Raw genomic sequence first — 24238 nt, 5'->3', positions numbered from 1 at the left:
CAGCCTTCTCTTTAGGAATTTTGAAGAATTAAGTCCTGCAGTTTGCCCAAGACATCACCCAAATCAGGTACGGTCAAGCTCACAGTTTATCATCACAAGGCATGATCTTTGAGCGTGCCATGCCCTGGTCTTTAAACCTTTACTGCTCTAGAAGACTTTGTGTTACGAAGACACGCCTGAAATAGGTTAATTTGAAGTGCTTCGTTAATGCCAAGAAGGAGAGGCTGACTGGTTTCAGCAGTAATCCCACTGCTTAACTCAGGACATAACAGCGCTCTTCCAGATCCTTTGCTTTCAGGGAGTGGAGGTAAAAATGGCAAAACGTTCACTTCGTGGGCATCGCCCCCAACTGCAGCAGGGGTGAGACCAGCACGGTTCTCGTGCAGGGTCAGCACAGCTGAGGCAAATGCCTTGAACTGCCTGTGCTCCATTTGGGGCCGTACCAGCTCAGCCAGAAGCTGCTGGTTTCCTTCTTGTCAGCACGCCCCAAATCAGCACAGGCGTCTGGGCAGGGTTTCGACTGTTCACATGTTTTTAAACGTCTCAGCATCTTTGTAGCTGCTGTGGCAACCAGAAAAAATGAAGAGCTTTTAAAAATAAATCGGAGGCCGGCGTGGAGGTAGGGAGCAGGGAGAGGAAGGAACAAGGAAGAGCAGTTGAAAGGAAAGAGTAGATCATTAAAGCTGTCCTGAAAGAAAAAAAAATAAATTAAAAAGGTTGAAACATCTGCTGGAATCATGAGCAGCTTTTTGCCAGGGCTCAGCAGATTGTTGGCAATTAAGGAAAGAAATCGAGCAGTTCAGTTTTCACTAGTAACTGCTCACCAGGGTTACCATTAAGAAGCACTAAATGCTAGGGAGGGCTTTCCCTGCCAGTGTAAATACACGGCTCCTCCAGAAGACCCCGGGAAGTTCCTGCCGTGCAGATGTGTTCGCAGGGTTTAGTTTTATTGCTCTGTGAGTGCAAACAAACCCAAATGAAACGAGGGCGACTACAGCAGTGAACAGGCACGGTACTATGAGTTTGTCCTTCTTTGCTTGATGATGTTCAACCTGGCTGATGTTTGGAGACCCTTTTTCCACCTCCCCTGCTCCAGGACAGAACAATAAATGGTGTAACAAAGGCGGGCAGCACTTTGCAGAATAGGTGCCAGCTGTTTTCCTGCATGAAAACTGCAGAAAATGGTGGTGGAAGAGACCAGGGAGAGCCTTTGCTCCCCCTGGGCCAACGCAGAGCCGGTTCGTGGCACAGGCTGCCTTCATCCTCTGTCGGTTTAGCTTTAGCAGTTCGCCGGAGTAGTAGCAATGAAGGACGAAGCTGAAAGCACAAATTTCACCCTGGTCTGCTGCCAAAGCAAAGAATTGTTTCTAGTTTCCTGCCAGCGCTCTGAAATGGCAACAGCATTTTCAACCAGCTTGTGCTGAGCATCGTCACTGTATGCTAAGAGACCAAGGTGCAAGGACGTCTAGAAGTCCCCCCTGACTCCCACCCTACAAGTACACTGAAATCTCGATGTAGCATCCTTTTGTGTCTGACTCCTGCAGAAAATAAAGGCCTGCTTTTTCTGCTCCATTGCTCTCGAAAGGCAGGGGACGGCCCCAAAGTCACCAGGTGCTGGCACTGAGGACGCGCAGAGGACCAAGAGAAAGCCTCTTGAAGCGTTATTGAGTCAAAGGCTTCTCTGCAGGCACAAATACCCCCCCAAGAAGTTCCTACAGAGCACTCAGATGGCCATCCAGCTGTCTGAACATAGGTGTCTGGTGCCATTGTGGGTGGGTTAGAGTGTCCCACCAGCAGTCCCAAAGAAGATGGGTCTGATGGGGTCTTGTGTCATGTCTGCCACTCCACAGAAGACATCCCAGATACCTTAGGTCACCTGGACACTTCTGCTGAGGCAACAACAACCTCTTAACCACAGCGGCTGTGTCAGTTCAGCCCAGCTGTAGCTGAACAAATGACAGTGGTATGAGTGAAAAGCCTGTGGAGATGGTATTTGCCCCTTCCTGAGGCTGCTTTTCCTCTCTCAGTGTGCCCATAATCTTCATATCCTTTCTCTGTGCCAAAAGGATGCGCTCAGCTCATTCGGGCAAATTCACGAGCTCACCATAAACTCATGCCCAAGCCCAGAGATGCATTAAAGAGGGCGAATGCTTAGGCACATCGTAAGGAGCAGCTGCTCAAGGTGGGGACTCAGAAGTATATGCAACCAAAATTTCCTCTTTGAGATGCAGGCACTTGGATAGCAAGTGATGCATCACCACCACAGAAAAAAAAAGAAAAAGGAATCGGGAATCCCATTAATAAGTTCCCCTGAAGAACTGAGGTCACAAGTGCTGTCATGACATCTGAGCAACAGCCTGGCTTAACTCTGGATTCGTAGCAGGCAGTTTGCACAGGCTTTCTTTGGTGGAAGTCGCTGGGTAATTGCCACTTGAAAAGTCAAGCCATCGGGACCCCCAGTCTAAATATCTTGACCTACCTCTTCACAAGAGGCAGCTGCTCTCCTGGAAGGACCGGCGGGTTGTTGTTGTTTTGGTTTTGTTTTACAGCTTAGCATGCATCTTACAGGAAACTTGCTATATAATTTCATCCCATTACTTTCTTTTTTTTCCATAAAGCAGACACTTTAAGTGGATTGAATTCAGTGTTTGCTACTAAGATAACTGCAGTCCTTAAAGAAGCGGTCTGTATTGTCAAATGGCTTCTCCTAGGCTCACTTTCCCAATAACTCATCTCCAGGGCTTTGTAAAATGTACTGTTATTGGGAACTTCCATGGGAACGGTATGTCTCTTTTTTTTTTTTGGGATCTCTGCATGAATAATTTTGTTGTTTTTCTTTTTCTGCGTGCTGCTTACAGACATCTTTGTGTGCCCCGCTGTCCGGTCTCTGTTAACTTAAGCATTAAGAATCTGCCGTAAACAAACATGACTCCGTAACACCTGCTTCATGTCACAGCCCGATTTCTTTTTGGAAGGGGCGCATCCAAGGCTTTGGTAAAATTACAGGCGCTCCAGATGTGTGTGCTGCTGTCAGCTGCCCTAGTGAAATCATTGTTTATTGACAGGTTCCCAAGAGTCAGACAGCTCTCAGTCTGCCAAGAAAGACATGCTGGCCGCCCTGAAATCCAGGCAGGAGGCTTTGGAAGAGACGCTGCGCCAGCGCTTGGAAGAGCTAAAGAAACTGTGTCTCCGAGAAGCGGTAGGCAATGCGTATTTTATAGCTGCCAACACTTCGTTGCTTGCATGCTTTTTGTTTGGAGGTGGTGTGGAGGCAGAAGAAGCAATTCCTCTTCCAAAACCCGTTGTCCAAAAGCTTCAGCAAGGTCCAGCTGTTTCAAATCTGGATTGCAATACCACGGGGCATTGCCCTCCAGAGCCAACCCCATGGCTACCCGGTTGGTCTGGGACTGTAGGGTGCTGAGCAGCCCCGTCTGCTGTTTGAAGATGTGTTTAAGACGCATTCAGACAGGCTTCTTGCTGGCTTTGGTGGCAATATGCTACCTAAACAGCATAAGAAGGCTGTTCTGTGCACTGCTAATCACTCCTCAAATACTTTTGACTACATTATAAAAAAAAAAATACCTGCCCTTGCACTTTCTTCATGGAGCAGGCCGGACTTTATGTGCTTTTCTTCTCCCAGCATATTCTGTTGTACAGCACGTGAGGTCTTTTCTGCTCCATGTAGATTCCCTTCTCCATGTAGATTCTTCAGGTAAGCCCTGGCACTGCTGGAGAGGAAAGGCAGACCCTGTAAAAAGGGACCACTGTGGTCATCCTGGAGTGCTGGGTGGGGACAAGCTCCAGCACTCATCCCATAACCATCCCACTCACCTGCCTCTTCGTTCTGGGAGTACACAGGAGGCCACTTTGCAGACTGGTTTTCTGTTTTGGGAAATCAAAAGCCTGCTGCAGTTGTGTGCAGAGACACAATTCAGCAGCAGCATACACTCGGGTCATTCAGGAACCCTCCCGTGTTCACCAGGCCTGCAAATCTGAATTTAACAACACATGGTGATGTCGAACACTACGGGAAGCTGGCTGCAGACAGCAGCACCGAGATCTTTGAGCTGTTGATTAATATTTGATGTGTATCTTGCCTCTGACAAAAATGGGGGAAATAGGTCACTGATTCAGCTCTCGTTGTACTTCAGTCTGTAGTTTTAGTGCTACAAGAATAAGCTGGAGAATACCTTGTAACAAAGAAATTCAGCAGGAATCTTTGTAGCTCCCAATTCCTCTCCCTTACTCACCACGAGCAATCCTTTCAGCCAATTTATGCTGATGATACAGGTCAGGAGGAGGAGATCCAGTCTCATAAGCCCCTCGGGCGCAGAGCTAAGATCATCCTCAGGAAGCAGTGACATGTTTTGGGGGGCTGCTGGACGAGGTCTGGAGTCATTTACCACCCCAAGGTAATGCTGCCTGGGGCTAATGCCATGCAGCAGCGTGCACAGAGGGGAAGATTTGGTTGTTCCACACAGTAATAGGAATTCACAGCCCCGTGCCTTTTAACCCCAGCCCCATCCACGGTGCAGCCTCAGATGCTGAGCAACACAACCACAGCCCAGGCCAAAGCTCCCTGCTGGGGCACGGGGCCAGCAGGAAGGAGCGATATCTCCTTAACGTGCTGTGGCAGGGCTGGCCAGAGCCCATCTGTCAGCACCTGAAGAGCTGTTAGAAAGTGTTGCTGCTTTCTGTGGATGAGCCGAGAGAGGCAGCTGATGGGCACTTGGGATCTCACCCCGTCTTGCAACCCTACAGCTCGTCCATCAGCAGCCTGCAGCTGGGAGCGTTTCTTCCCGTGGTGCTTTGGCATGGAAATGGCCAAAACAGAGGGAGGAGGTGAACCAGGAGATAAAAAAGGGTTAAAAGTGGGGGCATAATCAAATAAGCATGGCCAGAGCCATTCCTAGCAGTGGCATCAGGTTACTTCAGGCCATCAGCACTCCAGTTACTTATTAATTTAGACTACATTTCAGGCCTGTGCCTGTGAATACTTTGCAGCTTATGGAGGCAGCCTGGTAGCCTGCATTCATTTTGTTCTGCTCCAGTCCTGAGCTTTTTACGGGAGATGTTAACTCTTTCCCTACTGCCCTGCTTGGTATTACCTCCGGGGTTATAAAGAAATATCCTTGCTTCCCTCAGAAAGCGATACATGAAGCTGTGTCTTGATGCAGTGCCTAGAGCCCCGTCACACCAGAGGGAACACGATGCAGAAGAAAAGCTGAAATAACCCCACAGGGCTGGAAAGACAACCCAGAACGGGACGCATGAGGTGTTGCAACAGTGCCTCTCCCAAAAGGGGCTGTGCACATCGGCACGGAGCAGTGCTGCAAACCCGTTTTGCTCGGAACTGCTTTGAGGAAAGATCTGCAAAGGCCAGGTCCTTGTTTCCTAGTGACCCGAGAGCAGAAAGAAAAACCCCATTAAGGAGTGGGGGAGAGGCCAGGGCAGGCAGGGGCCTGAGCTCGGCGCTCACAGTAAGGTCAGCCTCTGCTCTTTGGGATTCAGATGATTTAGGTTACTCTGCCAGCTGGATCCTCTCAAGGCTGATGCTAAAGAACACAAAGGCCTTTTGTCCTTCATGGGGAGAGTTTGGAGTACAAGGAGTCGGGCTGTTCTCCTCTCGAGGCTCCTGCCTTTTTTTTTGTAGGCATTTGAATGCCTTTAATTCCGATGTGTGTGGCTGTATTGTGCAGTCCAGGAAAAAAAAAATTAATTAAAAAAAAAAGGCAGATTTAACATCGATATCGGTGCTCGCTGCTTCCTGTGTTCCAGATATTCTTCAGTGGGGTTTGCTTCAGGTTTTGAGCAAACCTTTGCAAATGACCCCATCAGTCCGACAAAGCATCACCTAATATCCCTCCAAAGCTGCCCCTGACATCACCTGGGCCTGCTTCTGACACACGAGGTGTTATCAGGCAGGCAATGAGGCACCAGGCACCGCTTTCAGCGACTCTTTTCACTGCATTCCTCTCGAGCACATCACGAATCAGGTGGGAATGGTTTTCCTGTGCAGGTCATAACCTGCACAGCTGTTGCCAGTGGGGCTTTCTGATGCAGCAGGCGTGCATCCTGCTCTCAGGTGTGCTCATCCCCCTTCCAGGAGCAGTCCAGCAGCGAGCAGCTCTTCTTTTCCTGCTAGCCCTGCAGCGGAGATGAAAGCGTGCGTGCTGCGATCTGCTCAGCCTCGGGCCCCGACGCCCTAAGGATGGGCACCACCTACAAACCTGCACTGGGCAGGCCATGAAATCCGTATTCATGCACAGGTTAAAGAAAAACACTTCCCCACCCTCAGCATTAGATCCCGGACCGCAGGGTTGGGTGCTCTCCTGTATGTTTATCAGCTGGCTGGGCTGGATCTGTCGTTCTACAGCCACAGTTGAAGAGCTGTGGGGTGCTTTGCACAGACAGGACTCCGCTACAGCATCTCCCAGGTCACTTACAGTGTTTTCTGCTTGCAGGAGCTCACGGGAAAGCTGCCACGAGAATACCCCCTGGATCCCGGGGAGGAGCCACCTATTGTAAGGAGAAGAATAGGAACTGCCTTTAAGCTGGACGAACAGAAAATCCTGCCGAAGGGAGAGGTGAGGCTTCGTCCTTCCCTTCCAGCCCCGTGTCCCCACCCAGGGTCTCTGCGACACCCGCTGTGCATCACGGAGGAGCCATAATGTTCTTGTCGTAAATGACTGCAGTTGGTCACGGTGCCTTTTTTAGTTCCCATCAGAAAAAAATAAGCAGAGAGAGGGTGGCTTGTCTTAGGCCAGGCTCAGAATAAAGCTCAAACCCTCCGGGCTCAGCCCTGGCTGTACTAGGGGTAACAGGAACAGCCAGGGTGATCAACTGGGAGCACATCAGGAGCCCCCTGAGCCATCCAAGACCTGCTGCTGCCCTGTGTTGTTGTCACAAACAGCAACTTGCTTTCTGATCCCCTAACAGGGAGGAAAAGCATCGCAGTTACCCATCGTAGTCCCGCAGCAGCAGAATGAAAGCGTTTTGCTCCCTGATCCTTAAACAAAAGAGCCTTCGTCCTTACCTATGGGGATCTGGAATGATGTTTTGCTGAGTTTGCCAGGGAGTGTTTGTTCTTTTCCCTTGCTCCCACAATGTGCTGGGTCAGTGCCCTGAACCGTGGCTGTGAAAACAGGCCTGCAGCAGCTGGGAGGCGGGACCGGATTCACAGAAAAGCCATTGTCTGCAGAGACGCATTTGTCTCAAGACACTTGTGCGTATTCCAGTTTTGAGTTTCCTTTTTATTTTTGTAAGAGGAGAGGCTGAAGCTGGTGTGACCGCGTGGTGTAAGGCTCGGTTCAGCCAGGGAATTAACTGTTTGTCGTTTTGTTGGTGTTTTCCTTCGGCTGAAAAAATAAACAGCTGGAGCTCTTCAGTTTTGTTCTCAATGGAGCCTGGGAGAGGAATTCCTCCGAAGTCAAATATTCATGAACTAGCACGTTTAATTAAGCTTTTCAAAGGGAGGCACAGCGTAGCTGAGTTACTCCTAAAAGCCCTGCAGTCTGTTGGCTGCTCTGTTACAACCTGATCCCCAGCTTCCCCACATCTTTACTGTTACGAGGCAGCTTCTGGGGCCGCTGGGTGAGGGATCTCCTCACTCCTCTGCGAGGTTGGGTTGAGCAGTGGGAAGAGCACGAAGGTAAAGCGGCTCCTCCCCACTGCAGGCACCCTGCCTTTTGGCAACAGCAATCCAAACACGCTGACTCAGCTTCCCTCTATCCCCTTTTTCATCTGTCAAACTTTAGGACTGTGTTGAAAAGCATAAATTTCTGTTCTCGAAGAATAATGTTGGGCTGTGTTTATTTGGCTGCCGGTTTGAGAACGTTTAGAGAGGCCAGTGTTGATTTTCGTGTGCTTTTCAGCAAGTGCAAACACTGGAAACTCAATTTAAAACAAGGGTGAAATTCTTCCCCAGTTCCATAAATCCAGGACTGAAATTACCAACTGTGACAAGGACCTGAAGCAAGGCACTTCCATCTGAAGGTAGATGATAGCCCTCATCTCCTAAGGCTTTATTTATAGGGGCTTCGCTGGATGAAAAGAGACAATTATGGCTGGGAAGAAAATTAAGACATCATTTCTAAGATATTCTGAGTGATTTAGAACTGAACCTGTGAAGGGCTGAAATGACAGCTCACACCAAACTCTCAGTAACTTCAGTAAGAGCTTTGTCAGAGCATGAACTGCAGAGTAGACTTCTGCATTTCTTGGTAATCACCTCTACCAGGTCCATAATTCCTGGCCCCAGGAAGGATTTTGCCAGAAGGCAGCGAACCAGGCTCCAGGCCTTAAAACTCCCTTCCTCAAATTCACTTTTAATATGCTCGGCGTTGGTAGAGCTTATAAAGTCTGCAGTGCAAAAAGGGATCTGTTAAAAAGATGGGGGTGGGTTCAGTCTTTCCGAAACGATAATTGTAGTTTCAAGGCAATGCTGACTCACCCCTGACAGCAAAGAGCTTTTTGCAAGCCAGAAGCCCTGAATAAAAACTTGAGAGAATGATTTCAATCTGATTAATTCCCACAGCATCCGTCCTTGCAGCGTACGCTACTGCTAAGAGAAAGGGTTTGAATTTGCGTATCGAGGATCTCCGTGAATACGTGTCTGATAGACAATCTGAACACCCACAGCTCACTAGAAGAAAAAGGATTTGGCTTTTTTTTGCCCTGTTTTGCGATGTACTGTGTTCCCCTTTCGAGCAGACCAACGCCAAAAGCTCCATGGAGCTGGGCAAGGCAGCCAAATTCACTACAGATAGCGAGTGCCTTTGAAGATCACAGCTTGGGGTCCCCGTGCAGGCCAAGCCAAACCACCTTCTGCCTTGGCATTTATTGACCTAGATCCCTGGGCTTTGGAGCGTGACTACAAAGCAGTAGGTAGCTTCCAGGGGACACCTGTTTGCATTTAAGACTGTATCGACCGGCGTTGGATACACAAGCCCTTTTTGGCACGCAGGCAGCCTGCTGTTAGGCGCGGATTCCTCTGAAATCCCCCTCCTGGCTTGTAAGTGGAGGAGACAATTTTCTGGGGCAATCAGTTACAGCAGCCCGTAATTACCTCAGCTCCCGCTCTCCCCAGATTTTAGCAGCCGTACACCAGGGAGGAATTAGCCCATCTTCTCTTTTTTTTTTTTTTTTTTTTTTTTTTAACCCAGATGGGTCAGTGAGTGCCAAGCCTGTCGAGAAGGTTAAAGTTGTAGCTTAGCAGCTATGCACAGCTCTGCTATCACACGAGGTTTCAATATGGAGCTAGGAAATGGAGAAGGAGTGGGCAGGAGGCAGAAACTCCCATAAGGTGGATGTAAGAGGATGGATGAGTCGATGGTAGAGCACCTCTGAAGTGTGCCAAGCAGCGTGGCAGGGTCGGGGCTGAAGCACACGCACCCTCCTTGTGGGGTCACCCCACTCACGTGGGTATGCTTAGGGAAGCCCTGAGATGAGGGGAGCAGCACGATGGTGGATGCTTTCCTTGGCCATACTCAGGGGGAGCTTCCCAATAGCCAAGCCAGGAGGGTTTGGTGGCAGCCCAAAATCTGCTGACGTTTTCGCAGGAGGCAGAGCTGGAGCGCCTGGAGAGGGAGTTTGCCATTCAGTCCCAGATCACGGAGGCTGCCCGGCGCCTGGCGAGCGACCCGAACGTCAGCAAAAAGCTGAAGAAACAGAGGAAGACGTCCTACCTGAACGCGCTGAAGAAACTGCAGGAGATCGAGAACGCCATTAACGAGTATCGCATCAAATCCGGCAAGAAGCCGACCCAGAGAGCCTCCTTGATCATAGACGGTAAGTCAGGCTCAGCACCCGCAGCACCACCAAAGGCTCTGCCTTCATCTCCTGTTTGAGGCACGAATTTCCCTTCCCTCCTCTTCCCTGCCATGTCTGGAGGGCTCCAGGGGTGCAGGCAGTCGGGCTGTCCTTTCCCATAGCAGCGTGCTGTCAGATGGGTGCCCAGACTGTGTTCGGGATGTGCTGGTTCATGGCACAAGAGGCAGTGTCACGCTGTGGATTGTAAGCGTGTCCCGAAAGCAGACCGTGACTCCTTTGTTCACCTATAAAATCGCTCTGTTAACGTCTCCTCCAGAGCGGTGCAGTACAAACGTAATTAATGGTAGCAGATTGGGGTGAGCTCTCTAGCTGAAAGGCATCTGTAAAATCAAAGTGGTAGCACTGTCATTGCTGTGCTCAAATACTTTTTTCTTCTTCCTTTTTTACAGTATAATTCTCAGGGCACTTTATGGTTTACTGGGTTGTTGATTGGTTTTTCATGAAATCCATTAACTTGCTGCTGTAGTTCTTTCTCCCTTGCTGATTTTGCCCTTTCCCTTTGACTTGCAGAGGTTTTTTTTCCGTGCCTTTGTAGCAGAAACTGAGATTAGAGCTGCCGTATTTGTGACCTGGGTACCAAGCTGCACTGCAGTCAGGGATAACAGACAGGATGCGGATGGGGGAGGCAGCCCAAAGATGCATGCCAAGGACACGAGAGCTTCTCCATCTGCTGCTACAGAGGATGCTCAGGAAGCGTTTCCCCCAGATCACACAAAATTGGTGCCTAGTGTGGGCCTTCAGTTCGCAACAGGATGATCGTTTTAGAAAGGCAGAGATGGAACCCAGAGTCTTAAGGCCCGAGATCTTCAGCAGATATCAATCTGGATAATGTCCCGTTTCCATTTTACATCCTCTGGGGAACCTCAGCTCTCTGTTGTGACTCAGGCTTAATCCCCGTTAATTGAAAAGAGTTAGCAGCTCCTCGAACGGCAGTCTGCTGCTGAGAGACCTGCCCTGCAGCTCTGCCCTCTGAGACGAGCGTGGGCTGAGCCAGTTATTTATAGGAACCTTCTTGCCTTATGGCTGCGAGAGGAGGAAGATGTGGGTGAGTGCTTAAGGCTAAGAGTCAGTGGGAGATGACGGTGCAATTCACCCTGCGATTCTCATGACCCTCTGACCATCTTTCTTTTCGTCTCCTCAGAAGGAAACATTGCCAGTGAGGACAGCTCCCTCTCGGATGCCCTTGTTCTCGAGGATGGTATGTTGGCTGCTTTGTGTTCTAAAGGGCAGGAGGGAAATGGGGAGGGATGTGTGAATTCCTGATGGATGCTCCAAATGGAGGAGCTGTTCCGTGTAATGATCCACCCAAACTTCCCAGTCCCAAAACCGCTCTAGCCTGAGAGCAAGGCGTCATGCTGCCCCGTAAAGTACTGCTGGAACTGAACGTGCCACACAGCCGTCACCCCTTCCCCTTCTTCTCTCCACAGAGGATTCTCAGGTCACCAGCACAATCTCCCCTCTCCAGTCCCCGCACAAAGGACTCCCGCCCCGGCCACCCTTGCACAACAGGCCGCCTCCTCCGCAGTCACTGGAAGGCCTCCGCCAGATGCATTACCACCGCAACGACTACGACAAGTCCCCCATCAAGCCCAAGATGTGGAGCGAGTCATCCTTGGACGAACCCTACGAGAAGGTCAAGAAACGCTCCTCCCACGGTCATTCCAGGTGAGCCAGCTGCCTCCTGTCCCCGTCACACAGACATCTCCTTTGGGAGGAACAGCTGAGAGCCCTTACAAAACCAAAGGGAGACTTTTGGGCTTTTTGGCTAACACGTCATAAAAAGTAGGCTGCAGTCACATGAGTGCTGCCTGGTATCTTGCTGTTTTGAAGAAGTAATTAGGAAGGAAGGACAGTGGATTGTCTCAGGGCTGTGGGACGTGACTCAGGGCAGCATCTGACCCCACTCCCACTCACCCCAGGAGATGGCAGGCACGTGCCTGAGACCCCAAATGAGGCAGGGAGCCCTTTCCCCGAATCAAAGCCCAGGAACTGAAGCCGGGTGCTTGCTTTGCAGCAGTCACAAGCGGTTCCCCAGCACCGGGAGCTGTGCTGAGGCAGGAGGGAGCAGCTCCCTGCAGAACAGCCCCATCCGGAGCCTTCCCCACTGGAACTCCCAGTCCAGCATGCCCTCGACGCCGGACCTACGGGTACGCAGTCCGCACTACGTCCACTCCACGCGGTAAGTCCTCCCGGCACCACAACACTCTCACCTTGCTTGCCCTGAAATAACCATTCTTTGCTTTATCCTGCCCCCAGGGTATCCATTAATTCCCAGTTCAGGAAAGGACACAAACCAGTCCTTTTCACACCAGAGGCTCAAGTACTGTTACCAGCAGGAAATCTCTCCTGAGCTGAGGTCCTGAAATGCCTTCAGATAAACATGATCCTGCCCCTCATCTCCCCCTCAGAGTAATGAAGCTTTTCTTCTGCTGGGACGTTTCATCCCAGTTGCTGCCCTACAAACCCCATATGGCTCAACTTCTAGAAGGGATGCGATGCTACTGCTAACTGCAGTAAATTCCTTCATGGATCCAGCTGGAGATAACACATTGCTTCCTTTCCCATACAAAACATTGGGTAGTGTTAATTCTCTCTCACGGTGGCATGTAAAATGTTTGCACGTGTGTATGATCTCACGGGGAAAGAGGCTGTACAAAGCAATCCCAAGGTCTGTACGCTCAAGGATCCAGGTGGCAGTGGCATAAGCCAAGGGTTGACAAAGGGAAGACTTAAAATCTCAGCGTTAGGGAGGTGATTTGATATGCACAGCCCAATTTGACTGATTTTTACAGAAACTGTTCAGCTTCGTTGTTGTCTGGCTCCCGCGGCAAACCCCACAAACAGAGAAGCAGAGCTGAGCCAAAGCTGTGTGCTGTTAGCTGTCCTGCCCTGAGGGGTGCTGCTAACATCGCTTAGCCCGGCATAAATGAGGAGCAATGCCGGCACATCAGACCGGGCAGAAACGACACAAGGCATCGAGGCCCTGGGTTGCGTTCGTTACAAGGTTTTGGCTGAAAGTGCCTGTCAAGAGCACAATGTTTGTTAACGCCAGAGCTGAGCTGCATGAGAAACGAGCCTGGCACAGCGCTTGAGAAGTGGCCTTGACTGGGTGGGGGCTGTCTGGGTGCTCGGAACAACCCTCGCTCAGTCTGGGGCTCTTTCACGAGCTGCATGCCCCAGCCTTGGCCGTCTGTCGTTTGGGGGGGGGTTGACTTGTCCGAGGGCGGTGTTCCTGCTCCTCGAGCGGGTGGCTGCAGCTCTCCGAGCAGCCGGGATGAATAGAGACCACCCGGACTTGGCCACGGATCAAGCCCTGTAAATTCACGATTCGGGGCGGATGCTTGAAGGGCTGTCACCCGCTGACAGTCTTGTGTGTGTTACCCACGGCTGGGCCCCAGCAAAACCCAGCTGTTTCACAAAGGTGACGTTTCCAAAGGCCATAATTGCTGCGTTTTGGGCTAAGTATGGACAGTCTGTCTGTCTGACTGTCACTAATGGGAGAAACACTCGGTGGATTCACACACCAGGATGGTGCTGATTCAAACAGCTCTGCTGGTTCACACCAGCAAAGCCAGGGGCTTGAGGTCACCGGGGCCTCAGACAGGGTCTTCCCCAGCACAGGAAGCCACCGAGGAATTGGGTTTGGGAAGGGTTTGTGTCCCACATGGTGCTGCAGAGTGAATGCTACCACCAGGGAGACTGGGCAGGAGCAGGAGCTGGACCTAACTGCCCCAACCCCACGGCAGGGAAGCAGTTGTTCTGCAGCCAGCAGCCCCTGAAAAAGTCCAAGTTTTCAGTGTTGCCTTGCTAGTGAGGCCAGATTTGTGTGTAGAAGGGGAGAGGGAGTGTTTTGTCCTCGTGACTTACCATCCTGAATGTTCTCCTGGTCCCTGCAGGTCAGTAGACATCAGCCCGACCCGACTGCACAGCCTAGCTCAGCACTTTAGACACCGGAGCTCCAGTTTGGAGTCACAAGGCAAGCTCCTCGGCTCGGAAAACGAGACAGGGAGCCCCGATTTCTACACCCCAAGGACTCGTAGCAGTAACGGCTCCGACCCCATGGACGACTGCTCGTCCTGCACCAGCCACTCCAGCTCCGAGCACTACTACCCTGCTCAGATGAACCCCAACTACTCCACCCTGGCAGAGGACTCCCCGTCGAAGGCCAGAGAGCGCCAGAGGCAAAGGCACAAATCGGCGGGCAACCTGGTCTCTTCCAATTCGGGGAGCATGCCCAACCTGGCCGCGAGGAACGGCACGGGGCACCACCGGGTCTACCTGCACAGCCAGAGCCAACCCTCTTCCCAGTACAGGATCAAGGAGTACCCCCTGTACATCGAGGGCAGCTCCACCCCCGTGGTGGTGCGCAGCCTGGAGAACGACCAGGAGGGACACTACAGCGTGAAAGCACAATTCAAAACCTCCAACTCCTACACGGCGGGGGGGATGTTCAAGGAGAACTGGCACGGGGACGAAGCGGACTCCGTGCGGCTCACCCCATCCCGCTCCCAAATCATAAGGACTCCGTCTCTGGGCAGGGAGGGCCACGAGAAGGGCTCGGGTAGGACTGCCGTGTCGGACGAGCTGCGGCTCTGGTACCAGCGCTCCACGGCCTCCCACAAGGAGCACAGCCGCCTCTCGCACACGAGCTCCACGTCCTCGGACAGCAGCTCCCAGTACAGCACGTCTTCGCAAAGCACCTTTGTGGCGCACAGCAGGGTCACGAGAATGCCTCAGATGTGTAAAGCAACGTCAGGTGAGAGCCCGTCGTGGGCAAGGCCGGGGGTTGGTGTGAGAAACAAGGCGTGGGGAAGGTTAAAAGTTAGGTGGGGAGCGTCCCAGGCCCTCTGCCCGCCACAAAAACGTTTGCGTGATGGCATCGCTGTGCTCTGCTGATGTTTGGCTTTCCCGTGAGACTCCAGCAGTTGTGCCGATAACGTCCTGAAATTCAGAGTGCTCCAGTTTGCGCAGTAATTTACCTCTCTGTCGCACACAGAGCTCTGCACCTCTCTGCGCTGTTAATATTAAACAGCGAGACAGTCCGAGTCGTGGACCTGCGGACACCACTGGGTGTTATGAAACAGGCCAAGGTTAAATATTTGCTGGCCATCGGTCACCGGCGGACGGTCCCGTTTGGATAGACCAAGGACATGCCAAAAACTTGAATCCAGCCCGGTGGGGATGGGAGAGCTGGTTGATCAGAGTCTGTGCCGTGCCTGTCCCTTCCTTGCCCCGTGCCTGACACCGCTGCTCAAGCCTCACCTGCCCCTTGGAGCAGACCAGGGCATCGGTCTCGTGTGCTGGCACTTGGCCTTCTGACTCCTGAGCTTTGCACCTGCTTCGTGGTGACCACCACACCGCCCCTGATAGGTTTTTGTGCTCGCCCCAGACTCCAGAATGCTGGAGAAGGTTTAATGCCACGCTCCTCACACGCCACTAACAGCTGCTGGAACCACCAGCCTGTGTCTCAGCGTGAAAAGCTGTCTCCCCTCCCTTTGATTAATTGGCACTTCTGTTCCAGCCAGCAGCAGAAAATACTTGCACGCCGCAGAGCTTTGCTTGGCTTAGCTTTGGGAGCCGTACTGGTTCAGTCAGGCAATCCAGAAAGGATCGTGGGAGGGTCCGGGGGGACAAGACAAATAAAATTCCCCCACCCAGCTGGGTCTTCAAACCTAAACGTGGTGCCTGGGCAGCACAGGGGCAGGTGAGCTCAGGAACCACGGCTTGCTGTGACCGGTCACCAGTACAGGCTGGTTGTGCATCCCAAATTGGTTCCCTGCTAAAACTAGGGGAGGATGCTCAGCTCGGGGGCTGCCGGCTGCGGGGAGCAGATGAAAATTTGTTTAAAAGCGCCCTTTGGCAGCAGCTAAGAAAATGAACAGCACAGGAGGGGGGTGCCAGGCAGAAGCATCCATCGTTCGGCTGATCAGCCCCAGGTGGGAGGTCTGCTGGACTTCACGCTGTCCTTTCAAAGAGGATTGTACTTACAGATTCGGAGGGTGAGCACTGCATGGACTTGAGAAGATTGGCCAGGTGGATTTCCTTGCTAGACCCTCGCTGAGCAAACTCCCTGAGAACAACTGTTAGGTTTCTAGTCCAGCCTGCTTCTAGCCTTATTAAAGTCAGATAAGCCTTCCTCTGGTCCCCTAGTGCTAGGGGTGGCAAAGCCACACTTAACCTTATCACAAAGGCACCTTTAGGTTTGGGAATCTTCATAGCTGCCTTCCTCCTTCGCACATCCAGGCAGGTACTCGTCCAGGCTCCCACCAGTAGGGCAGGGCTCGGGAGGGTGCAGCTTGCAGTCAGGCCAGGCGAAGCAGCGTTCCTGCCGGGCTGCAGGTGGATCCAGCCCGTGACACACACACACACACACACAGCAGCAGCTCCCTGCCACGCTTTGCTGGCTGGGTTCTGACTCCCCGCCGCGTTTACTCCCAGCTGGACGTGTTCCTGCTGGTCTGAAGCGCTCTGACCCTCGCACCCTCACCTCACCGGTTCTTTTTCTCCACCCTGTGGTTGTTTTCCAGCCGCCTTACCTCACAGCCAGAGGAGTTCGACACCATCGAGCGAGCTAGCAGCCACGCCACCGGGCAGTCCCCACCACATCCTTGCATGGCAGACTGGGTGAGTGTCTGGGGGGTTGGCTTTGGGGACTCACCTCCTTCACCGCAGGAAGCCCAAAATCCTGTGAGCCTCAGGAAAAAACCTCCCCAAACGCAAGCAAAGGGAGAGCACGGACACAGTATTTCCTACACCCAGTGGTCCGCCCATGCCCTCCTTCCGACCAAGACCTTTGCTCTAAAGGCACGGCGAGGTGCCTGCCCTATTTGCGCATGCAGCAACCACGTTTTTCTGCTAGGTTTTCCCCAGCAACGTGACTTAATGACGATTAAGTTCATCTCTTTTTTTCAGCCACCACTAACGTAATGCGCGGCACCAAAGCATGAGTGAGTCACTGCATGCGGGTAGCCACTGCTCACATAAATTTGGGAACTGGGTTCTTTGGCACCTCCGTGCGAGGCGAGGAGTTCGAGGAGCAAACAACAAGCCTTTTGCGAGCTCCCGTGGGTATCCTCTAGCAATCTCCTGCGATTCTGTCCTGTCACATGAAATACAGATCATTTCCAGATCTGTCTATCTCAGCATGTCCCAGATTTTTTGCAACTCAGTTGAGTTTGGTGAGATCCAAGAGAAAGTTTCAGGCTAAAATCCTCAAAATACTACAGGCCCTGGCACAGGAAAACAGGTAGGATCCCCTGAGTTGTGGCTGGGAACCAATCGAGTTAACTCCGCAAACATTTCACTGTGCAGCCACTGAAAAAAAACTCACCTGTTCAATTTCTTTGGCCACCTGTGGCCAAGTTTGCCCTCTGGTCTTATTCCGGCACTGCCCGTGACTGCACTTTTAAAATGGAGATGAGGAGAGCTGTAACCACAAACCCTTCAGGCCTTCTTTGAATTTTAAATTCACACAGCTGACATCCAGCCTCACGTGGTCTCTGCGTTTGCTCCCAGCAGAGAATTTTCCAGGTCCCATTTCACAAAAAGTCAAGGGAGCATAAGATCAGCGAAATGGCAGCTACCTTGACTGTACACCGAAATTTCCCCTGCTAAGGGTTTGAAGCTAGACTCAGTCTCTGTCTCCATCCCAATCCTAATTCTTCTGAGTATCTCCATGGCAAATAATCAGGAGTAAAACTGGCTAGCAGCCAGCTGAGAAATCTGTTTCGAAAATCCCAACTTTTCTCATTTTCCCCTTCAGGAGAACTCCTGCTCCCCATCTCTCCCAGCAAAACACCATCGAGCCAGTCTTAGCTGGTGAACGTGAAGTTACCGGGATTTATAGCTTAGGCTCTGCACCAACAACCAGTGCAGAAAGAATTGGAGACAAATCAGTGCTTGTTTCACGCCGGAGCATAACTCCCAAAGCATATGGATAAATATCGTAGGAGCAGATAAAGCTTGCCATGAGAAGCACAACACAACCTCCCCCCCCACAGGAACAGGTTGTTCCCTCCCAGCACCAATTAAAAGATTTACGGTTCTCCCTGACATGTTTTTGTGTCGCTAACTCTTTTTCTGAAGATGATTCACCAGCTTGTTTCCCCGCTGGATTAATAAGCTCGTAACAATGTCTGTGTCACTTCTTTTCTTTAACATTTCCTCTCTCCTCTTTCCTCCTTTTTTCGCTCTCCTTTGTTCAGAGAAGCAACAGACAACTCACCCACTATGGATGAGTCTCAGTCTCCAACCCACCAAAGTACTGATGAATAGAGGTATAGTAAGGGAATGTTTTGTTCTTTCATCCCTCTGCCTTACAGCCCGTGTTCCATGAGTACGATGCAAATAACCGGCCCCCCGCCGGCCCCGAGAAGCGGCTTTTTTAATTGTGTGCCTGTTTGTTTGGCAACAAAGCTTCCTTCAGCTCTCGGAAGAACAACTTGAAAGCATCTCGGAGCCCTGCCTGTGCCTCTTCAGCAAGTTTGTGGCCGTTGTGCTTTCCCCAGTGAAAGAGGGCTTCTTCCTTTCCCCAGACGGGCTGCGGGCCAGCAGCGGAGGCTGAACAGGCACAGGCAGAGGGCAACGGGGATAAATTCACAGCCGGGGACGTTTCAGAGCAGCGTGGGGAGGCTCTGGGAGCAGCGTGGTGGGCAGACGAGCACGGGTGATCAGGACGGAGCTGCCAGCAGCGCTCCAGCCTGGCACCGGCTGCCCTTTTCTCCTCTGTCCCTGCCGCAGAGAGCTGCGAGGGGAAAGGCTGTCAGCAGCAGCGAGGCTTCACGGAGCGAGGAGGAACCCTGGCCCGGTTCCTGTGGGAAGACAGAGGGGGAAGGGTGGAGGGAACAAAAACCCCTCAGAGTTATTCCATTTTAATTAAACTGCAGTCACTGTCTGACACTCTCATTTGAATCTGCAACCATTCACAGCCAGCATCTCTCGAGCGTTTCGAGGCCGGCTTTCTAGAGATAACCCATAGACCTCCGGCACAGAGCCGGGAAACAAAAGGCTCTTTAGCAGGCAGCACGGAGTGTCCTTGCTCAGGTTCCTCCCAGCCGTCAGTCCCAGGGAAACCAGGTGGAAAACAGGACAGAGAGGCAGGAACTGCCGGACTGCATCGCCGCGAGATCAGTCCTGCGAGGTGGGGAGAGAGCAGAGGAGGAAGGGAGAAGCCCACGGGAAGCAGAAAATGCATCTCCCACGTCTAGCCCCAAACCAATCTCTTAATTCGGAAGTTGGCTCAAAGCAAGCCATGAGAGAGAGAGAGACATCAATTCTGAGTATTATGCAATTACAGCACTCACTTTTCAGAATCTCAACAAGATTTTGACCTCTGGGTTTTCTCCTGGCAGGGAGCTCCGCAGCCTAAGCCGGGAGCTGACCTTGATCCGAGTCTTAAGATAAAGAGCGCATTCCCCTGAAGTCTCTCACTGGCTCTGTGCGAGCAACCAAAAAGCCACGCGGCAAACAGAACCGTAGCTTGTCGAGAGAGGTGCCGCAAGAGGAGGACGGGGCTACCTGTGGGCAAAACGTGGGCCTTCCCACAGCACGCCTCTCACTCGCCACCTGGTTTTGCTGCTCCTGCCCCGTAACTCCGGGGCTGCCGGGCGATGCGGAGCCTCCACCCCAAACACGGGCTCTGGGGGGCCTGCAGAGCGCCGCGGGGCTCCTCCCCACCCGCAGCCCGACGCTTTCTGCCCACGGTTGAGCTTCCCGGGAGCCCTTGCTGTCCTAACCGAGTTTCCTTTCTCCCGCAGGAGCTACGACGACAGCTGTTTCCTGGATTCTCCCCTCTATCCAGAATTAGCAGACGTCCAGTGGTATGGACAGGAAAAAGCCAAGCCTGGGACTCTAGTGTGAACCCCTGACCTCAAGCGAATCACATCAATGCCGTTCTGAGATCACCTCACTGCCTCTCATTTGCCTTACCCAGCTGCACTGTCACCCAGCACCAGCTTCAACTCTTAAGCACTTTTCTCACGATGCAATTCGACATTTCGGTAACACTTGGCCCCGAGACATCCACCGCGACCGCGGCGGACGGCAGCGCGTCCCCTTGCCAGACTGCTGCACGTCCCTCCCGGAAGCCCGCAGGGCAGCAGATGCGTTGAGCAGGCATCTCAGCAGTCAGGCGGCGATTTAAAAGCTGTTTTTCCTTTGAAATGATGGGAGCCTGTCGAGGTTTCCATCAAATCCTACTGTTCTGTGGCATGTACCAGTAGTAAGATGTCCATGACCTGCGATCCGAAGCCAACAGAGCATCGGTTTCAACGGGGTGGGGGGGTGGGTTCAACACGAAACGGGACAGAGGCTGAGAAATACTCCTTGAAAATTCTTTTAATGAAAAAGTAAAGCTCCTTTTAATGAAAAAGTAATAGCCCGACACTTCAAAGCCGCATCAGAGGCTCGCAGTCGGATCTGCACTGCCCAGGATCACCGAACCGACATCAACAGGGTGAGTTTGTTCAGCAGGTTCTTGCTCTGGGAGCACCTCATTCAACTCGAAGCCAGACACGACCACCTCCTGTAGAACAGCGTTTCCTTTGTTGCTTTGAGCCCATCTCAACAGCAGTAACAGAACCCAATGTGCTGAAGACACACTGGAGGTCTGGGCTGGTACCACAGCACCTACGAGCTACAATTAAAGCGGACAAACGAGGTTTACAGAGGCATTAATTAAAGCAGAGGCAAGTACTGCTACTCGGCGCAGCTCTGTGGCTGGCACAGATTGCTTACCAACACATAGAGAGGTTGGGGTTGGGGTTGATTTTCTTTTTTATTTTTTTAATACTCTGATGAAGCTCAAAATTGCCAAAAAACCTTTCTCCAAGCAGACAGAGCCAATAAATCCTAGTCGATCTCCGCACAAAAGCGTTACTGGCAAATCAAAGGGAAAGCACATCGCGAGCTAATCGCCGCGGCGGCGCCGTACCCGTTGCGATTCTCTTTCCTTCGTTAGCACCAGTGTAGCAAAGGGCTCAGCACCAGGCGGGCGAGCTGGTCCGTCGGGAAGCAGGGGAGCAGCAGCGGGGCTCAGCAAGCAGCGGACGAGGCCGATTTCCCCATGGAAAGAAGCGGCCCCGAGGAAGGGAAGGCAGGAAAGGAGGTGTTGGGCACCGGCGGGAGCTGCCTCCTGCTACCAGAAGGAAATCGGATGCGAGAATCATGGAAGAAGCTGCAAGTTTACACATACTTTTGAGCAATGCTTTATACACGTCAAGCCATGGAACTTTAAAAAGGCCTCAAAGACACTTTTGTAATGAACAAGTGCACAATCTCTGTCTCGGTGGATGTCGAAGCTGGCACGTCTAGCCTTCACTGCGGTGCTATGCTGTTTTTATTGCCACTAGATGGGGGGAGGTCCCTGCCCCCGTTGGTGCGTGCAAACGATGATTTCCTATGGGAAAGGCATTAAAGAAATGGCTGGAGGGGGGTTACTTTGCGAAAAGCAGAAACTGAAGTTAGCTTTAGTTTAAAAATTAAAAAAAAAAAAAACAAAACACAGAGGTGCGAGTGTGTGTGCGCGTGTTCCAAGAGTAACAACAGCGTCTACCAGACACGAGGAGGGCGAGAAGTTTAAAACGAAACCCCGCGACTCGGGGGCTGCCACACCTTTTGGTATTGAGCTTGCTGGAAAACTGCATTCCCGGCTTTAAAAGCGAATGGGTTCTTCCTAATTAGATTTGGCAAGGTGATGGGGTTTCTAAAAAACTCACGCGAGCTGCTCGTGCTAATTCCTTTCTCCGATACATGTAAGAAATGTGGGCTTCGGTCCTCGGCCCTCGCCTGCCGGGCTGCTGTCTGGCACCGCTTGTAAGGCGCAGGAGGGGCCCTGCCGGGCTGGGCAGAAAAACCTGAGCAATTTGTCCAGGGAAGCCTGTGCCAGAGCCAGGAACGAAGCTCTTTGATGTCCACACATGAAGCATAAGTGACTTATCCCTCCGAAAAAAAAAATTATTATTATAATAATTACTTTTTAACACTGGCAAGAGGTTTTTTAAAGGTAGCCATGCAAGCCTCGTGTTCCCGGACCTGCACAAAGATCCAGCAGACGGCGGTGAGATCGCACCCCTTACCTGGATGCTTGAACAAAACGCTGTTTTATTTTAACATTTCTCTGTGCTTTGGGGTCTTTAGCACGGGAATTACTGCGAGCTCCTAATTGGATTTTGAGCTGGATGGGAGATCGTGCTGATTGCTGGCATGCGCTGATAAGATTCTGGAGCTAAAGCGAAAGGATTAAATGAGGACCAAATTAAGCAGCAGCAGGTAATTTAGCCCACAGATTTTGAGGGGCTCTGAGCAACTGTCTGTTTTCTTTTTAATATCCCTGGTAAGTGGTTTCGGGTTTTGGTTTTTTGTGTTTTTTTTTTTTTTTCTGTGTACCTTCTTTTAATTAAAAAGAATTCAACAACAGCGGCACTACGAGGCCTCTGGGCACTACAGGAAGAAACACTCATTCCTCCAAGCCCAGATCCGCAGTTTTGCAGCAAAGGTTAAAAGGTGGCAGCCCTGAAATTAGGGAAAAAAAGAAAAAAAAAAATGGTTAGCCTGAATTGCAAACAGGCTGGAGTAGAGAAAAAGCTTTCTAGAAACGGACTGAGTTTAGCTTTGTGTTCTGCTTTTCTGTTTTGCAATCAAGGCACACGTGAGCAGCCAGTCTGGTAGTAAAGACAGATTAAGTAAAACAGGTTTTACTGTTTAGCTCAATTCAATTAAACACAAATGTACATAAAATGTTAATCATATGGGATTAACATATTTAAGTATAACACGGAGGGGTATATACATAGCTGTTATATACAAGCACTTGACTACCAACTTAACCCCTCCTTTACCTTTTTTTTTTTTTATTTTTTCCAGGCTCCATCCGACATAAAGCCACAATTTCTTAGTCTACACGTCCGAAGCTCCCCCTGTTTAGCCAGCAGCCCGGAGCACGTCTGTGCGCCGGGCTCTGCTGCGAGGCAGGGTTTATTTTTAAATGCTATTATATGCAGTCGCGTGTTGGAAATGTTGAAGCAGTCCGATTTGTTTTCACTCTGTCTTAGTTTTAGTTTCAGGCATAGCCGACCCCCATTCAGGTGCTATCAGATGACCAGTTACTGCTTAGTTAACTAGGTGTAAAGTTTTACATATATATTAATGTCAATAGTTTTATTACGAGTTGTGTAAAATGGACTCTCTAGTTTAAAAAAAAGGAAAAAGAAAAAAAAAGAAAAAAATTAGGTCTCTCCTGACACTGACTTTAGAGCATGTAAAATGATTTTACTGGATTCCGTTCAATTGTAATCAAGGACAAAATATGTATGTTGTAGAAAAAGTTGCAGAATTAAAGAAGATCTGCTTTTAATTTATTCTTTTTGTATTAAGAATTTGTATAGTTACCTTTACATTTTGCAAAACGGTGTTGTCAACACTTCCTTATTAAAGCATTTTCAAAATGATCCTTGGCGGTGATCCTTCCTTTTCCCCCCAAAAGCCGGCCCTGTAGAGACCCCCTGGGATTCGGGGCTCAGCAGACCCCTGCTGGCTGTACCCGAGGCGCTCCCTCGCGCGCTGGGCTCCGGGCATGGACGGGTAACTGGGAACAACCAAAATTAACGCTGGGAGAGGGGCGTGGAGCAGGGTGCCAGGCAGCGAGGGGCTGTGGTGGAAGCTCCCCGTTCACAGGAGATGCCGAGGGGCTACGGGACGGGCCCAAACGCCGGCACCTCGCTTCCCGGCAGGGTTACCTTACCGAGGGAGGGGGAGTGGGGGGGAACGGCCTGCAAAACCCAAAAGGAAGCGGGTCAGGCAATGCAGGCCTCGCTTTGTAACCTTTCTCAGCAGCATCACAAGCTAAACAATTTCAATTTCAACCGAGCTCATTGTTCGGGCAAGCCTGGCCCTAATGGAGACGGCAACCAGCAGCACAGGAACCCCGTTTCTCCATCAGAATAAACTGACCCCGCATACACTACATTTGATCCCACAAACACCATCCTAAGAGCCCTTCTGGCATCACAAATAGCAAACAAGGCACTACAGGCACGTAACTACCACCAGGCAGGGGAACAGTGACACAAGGCAGAAACCCCACACGCTGGGAGCGCGCGGTATCACGCAGCCCCTTCCAGCTGTGGGAAGGGGTGGGGAGCCGTAACGCACAACCAGGGGCAGTAAAAAAGTCCTAAAAGCACTCCTGACATTTCTATGGTGAACGCATGACTTCATCCCCAGGCTACAAGTCATCGGATTCAGCAGAATTATTTCCGGCTAACGCGAGAATTATCAGAAATAAACATCTGGAGAAGTCCAGAGGGACAAGTCCAAGTCTCTAAACTGAAACACGCCGTCCCCACAACTGTCTGACGGTTTGACAGCTGCACCGCACCCGCTCATCCTTAGGCTTTTGGGTTTGGGTTGG

The 24238-nt window shown here is 51.3% G+C and overlaps 1 protein-coding gene across 10 annotated transcripts in view; it reads left to right on the top strand.

Annotated features, from left to right (window-relative positions):
• FRMD4A (FERM domain containing 4A) overlaps positions 1-23276 on the top strand; it is a 208531-nt gene extending 185255 nt beyond the window's left edge. For 3 of the 10 annotated variants that reach the window (XM_035549545.2, XM_035549542.2, XM_035549544.2), the window contains exons 15-23: positions 3066-3199; positions 6465-6587; positions 9561-9789; positions 10973-11029; positions 11259-11496; positions 11846-12010; positions 13728-14587; positions 16359-16455; positions 19587-23276. In XM_035549545.2, the coding sequence (XP_035405438.1) occupies positions 3066-3199; positions 6465-6587; positions 9561-9789; positions 10973-11029; positions 11259-11496; positions 11846-12010; positions 13728-14587; positions 16359-16455; positions 19587-19689 (2006 nt within the window). In that variant the 3' untranslated portion in view covers positions 19690-23276. Of the gene's footprint in view, positions 1-3065; positions 3200-6464; positions 6588-9560; positions 9790-10972; positions 11030-11258; positions 11497-11845; positions 12011-13727; positions 14588-16358; positions 16456-17593; positions 17833-18035; positions 18106-19586 lie in introns of those variants that run through there. The other 7 variants (XM_035549543.2, XM_035549538.2, XM_035549539.2 and 4 more) reach the window with 4 other exon arrangements.
• Positions 23277-24238: the final 962 nt, after the last annotated feature.

This window comes from Cygnus atratus, chromosome 1 (assembly GCF_013377495.2).
Source record: "Cygnus atratus isolate AKBS03 ecotype Queensland, Australia chromosome 1, CAtr_DNAZoo_HiC_assembly, whole genome shotgun sequence".
Taxonomy (NCBI): domain Eukaryota; kingdom Metazoa; phylum Chordata; class Aves; order Anseriformes; family Anatidae; genus Cygnus; species Cygnus atratus.
This window is presented reverse-complemented; position numbering and strand designations above follow the sequence as displayed.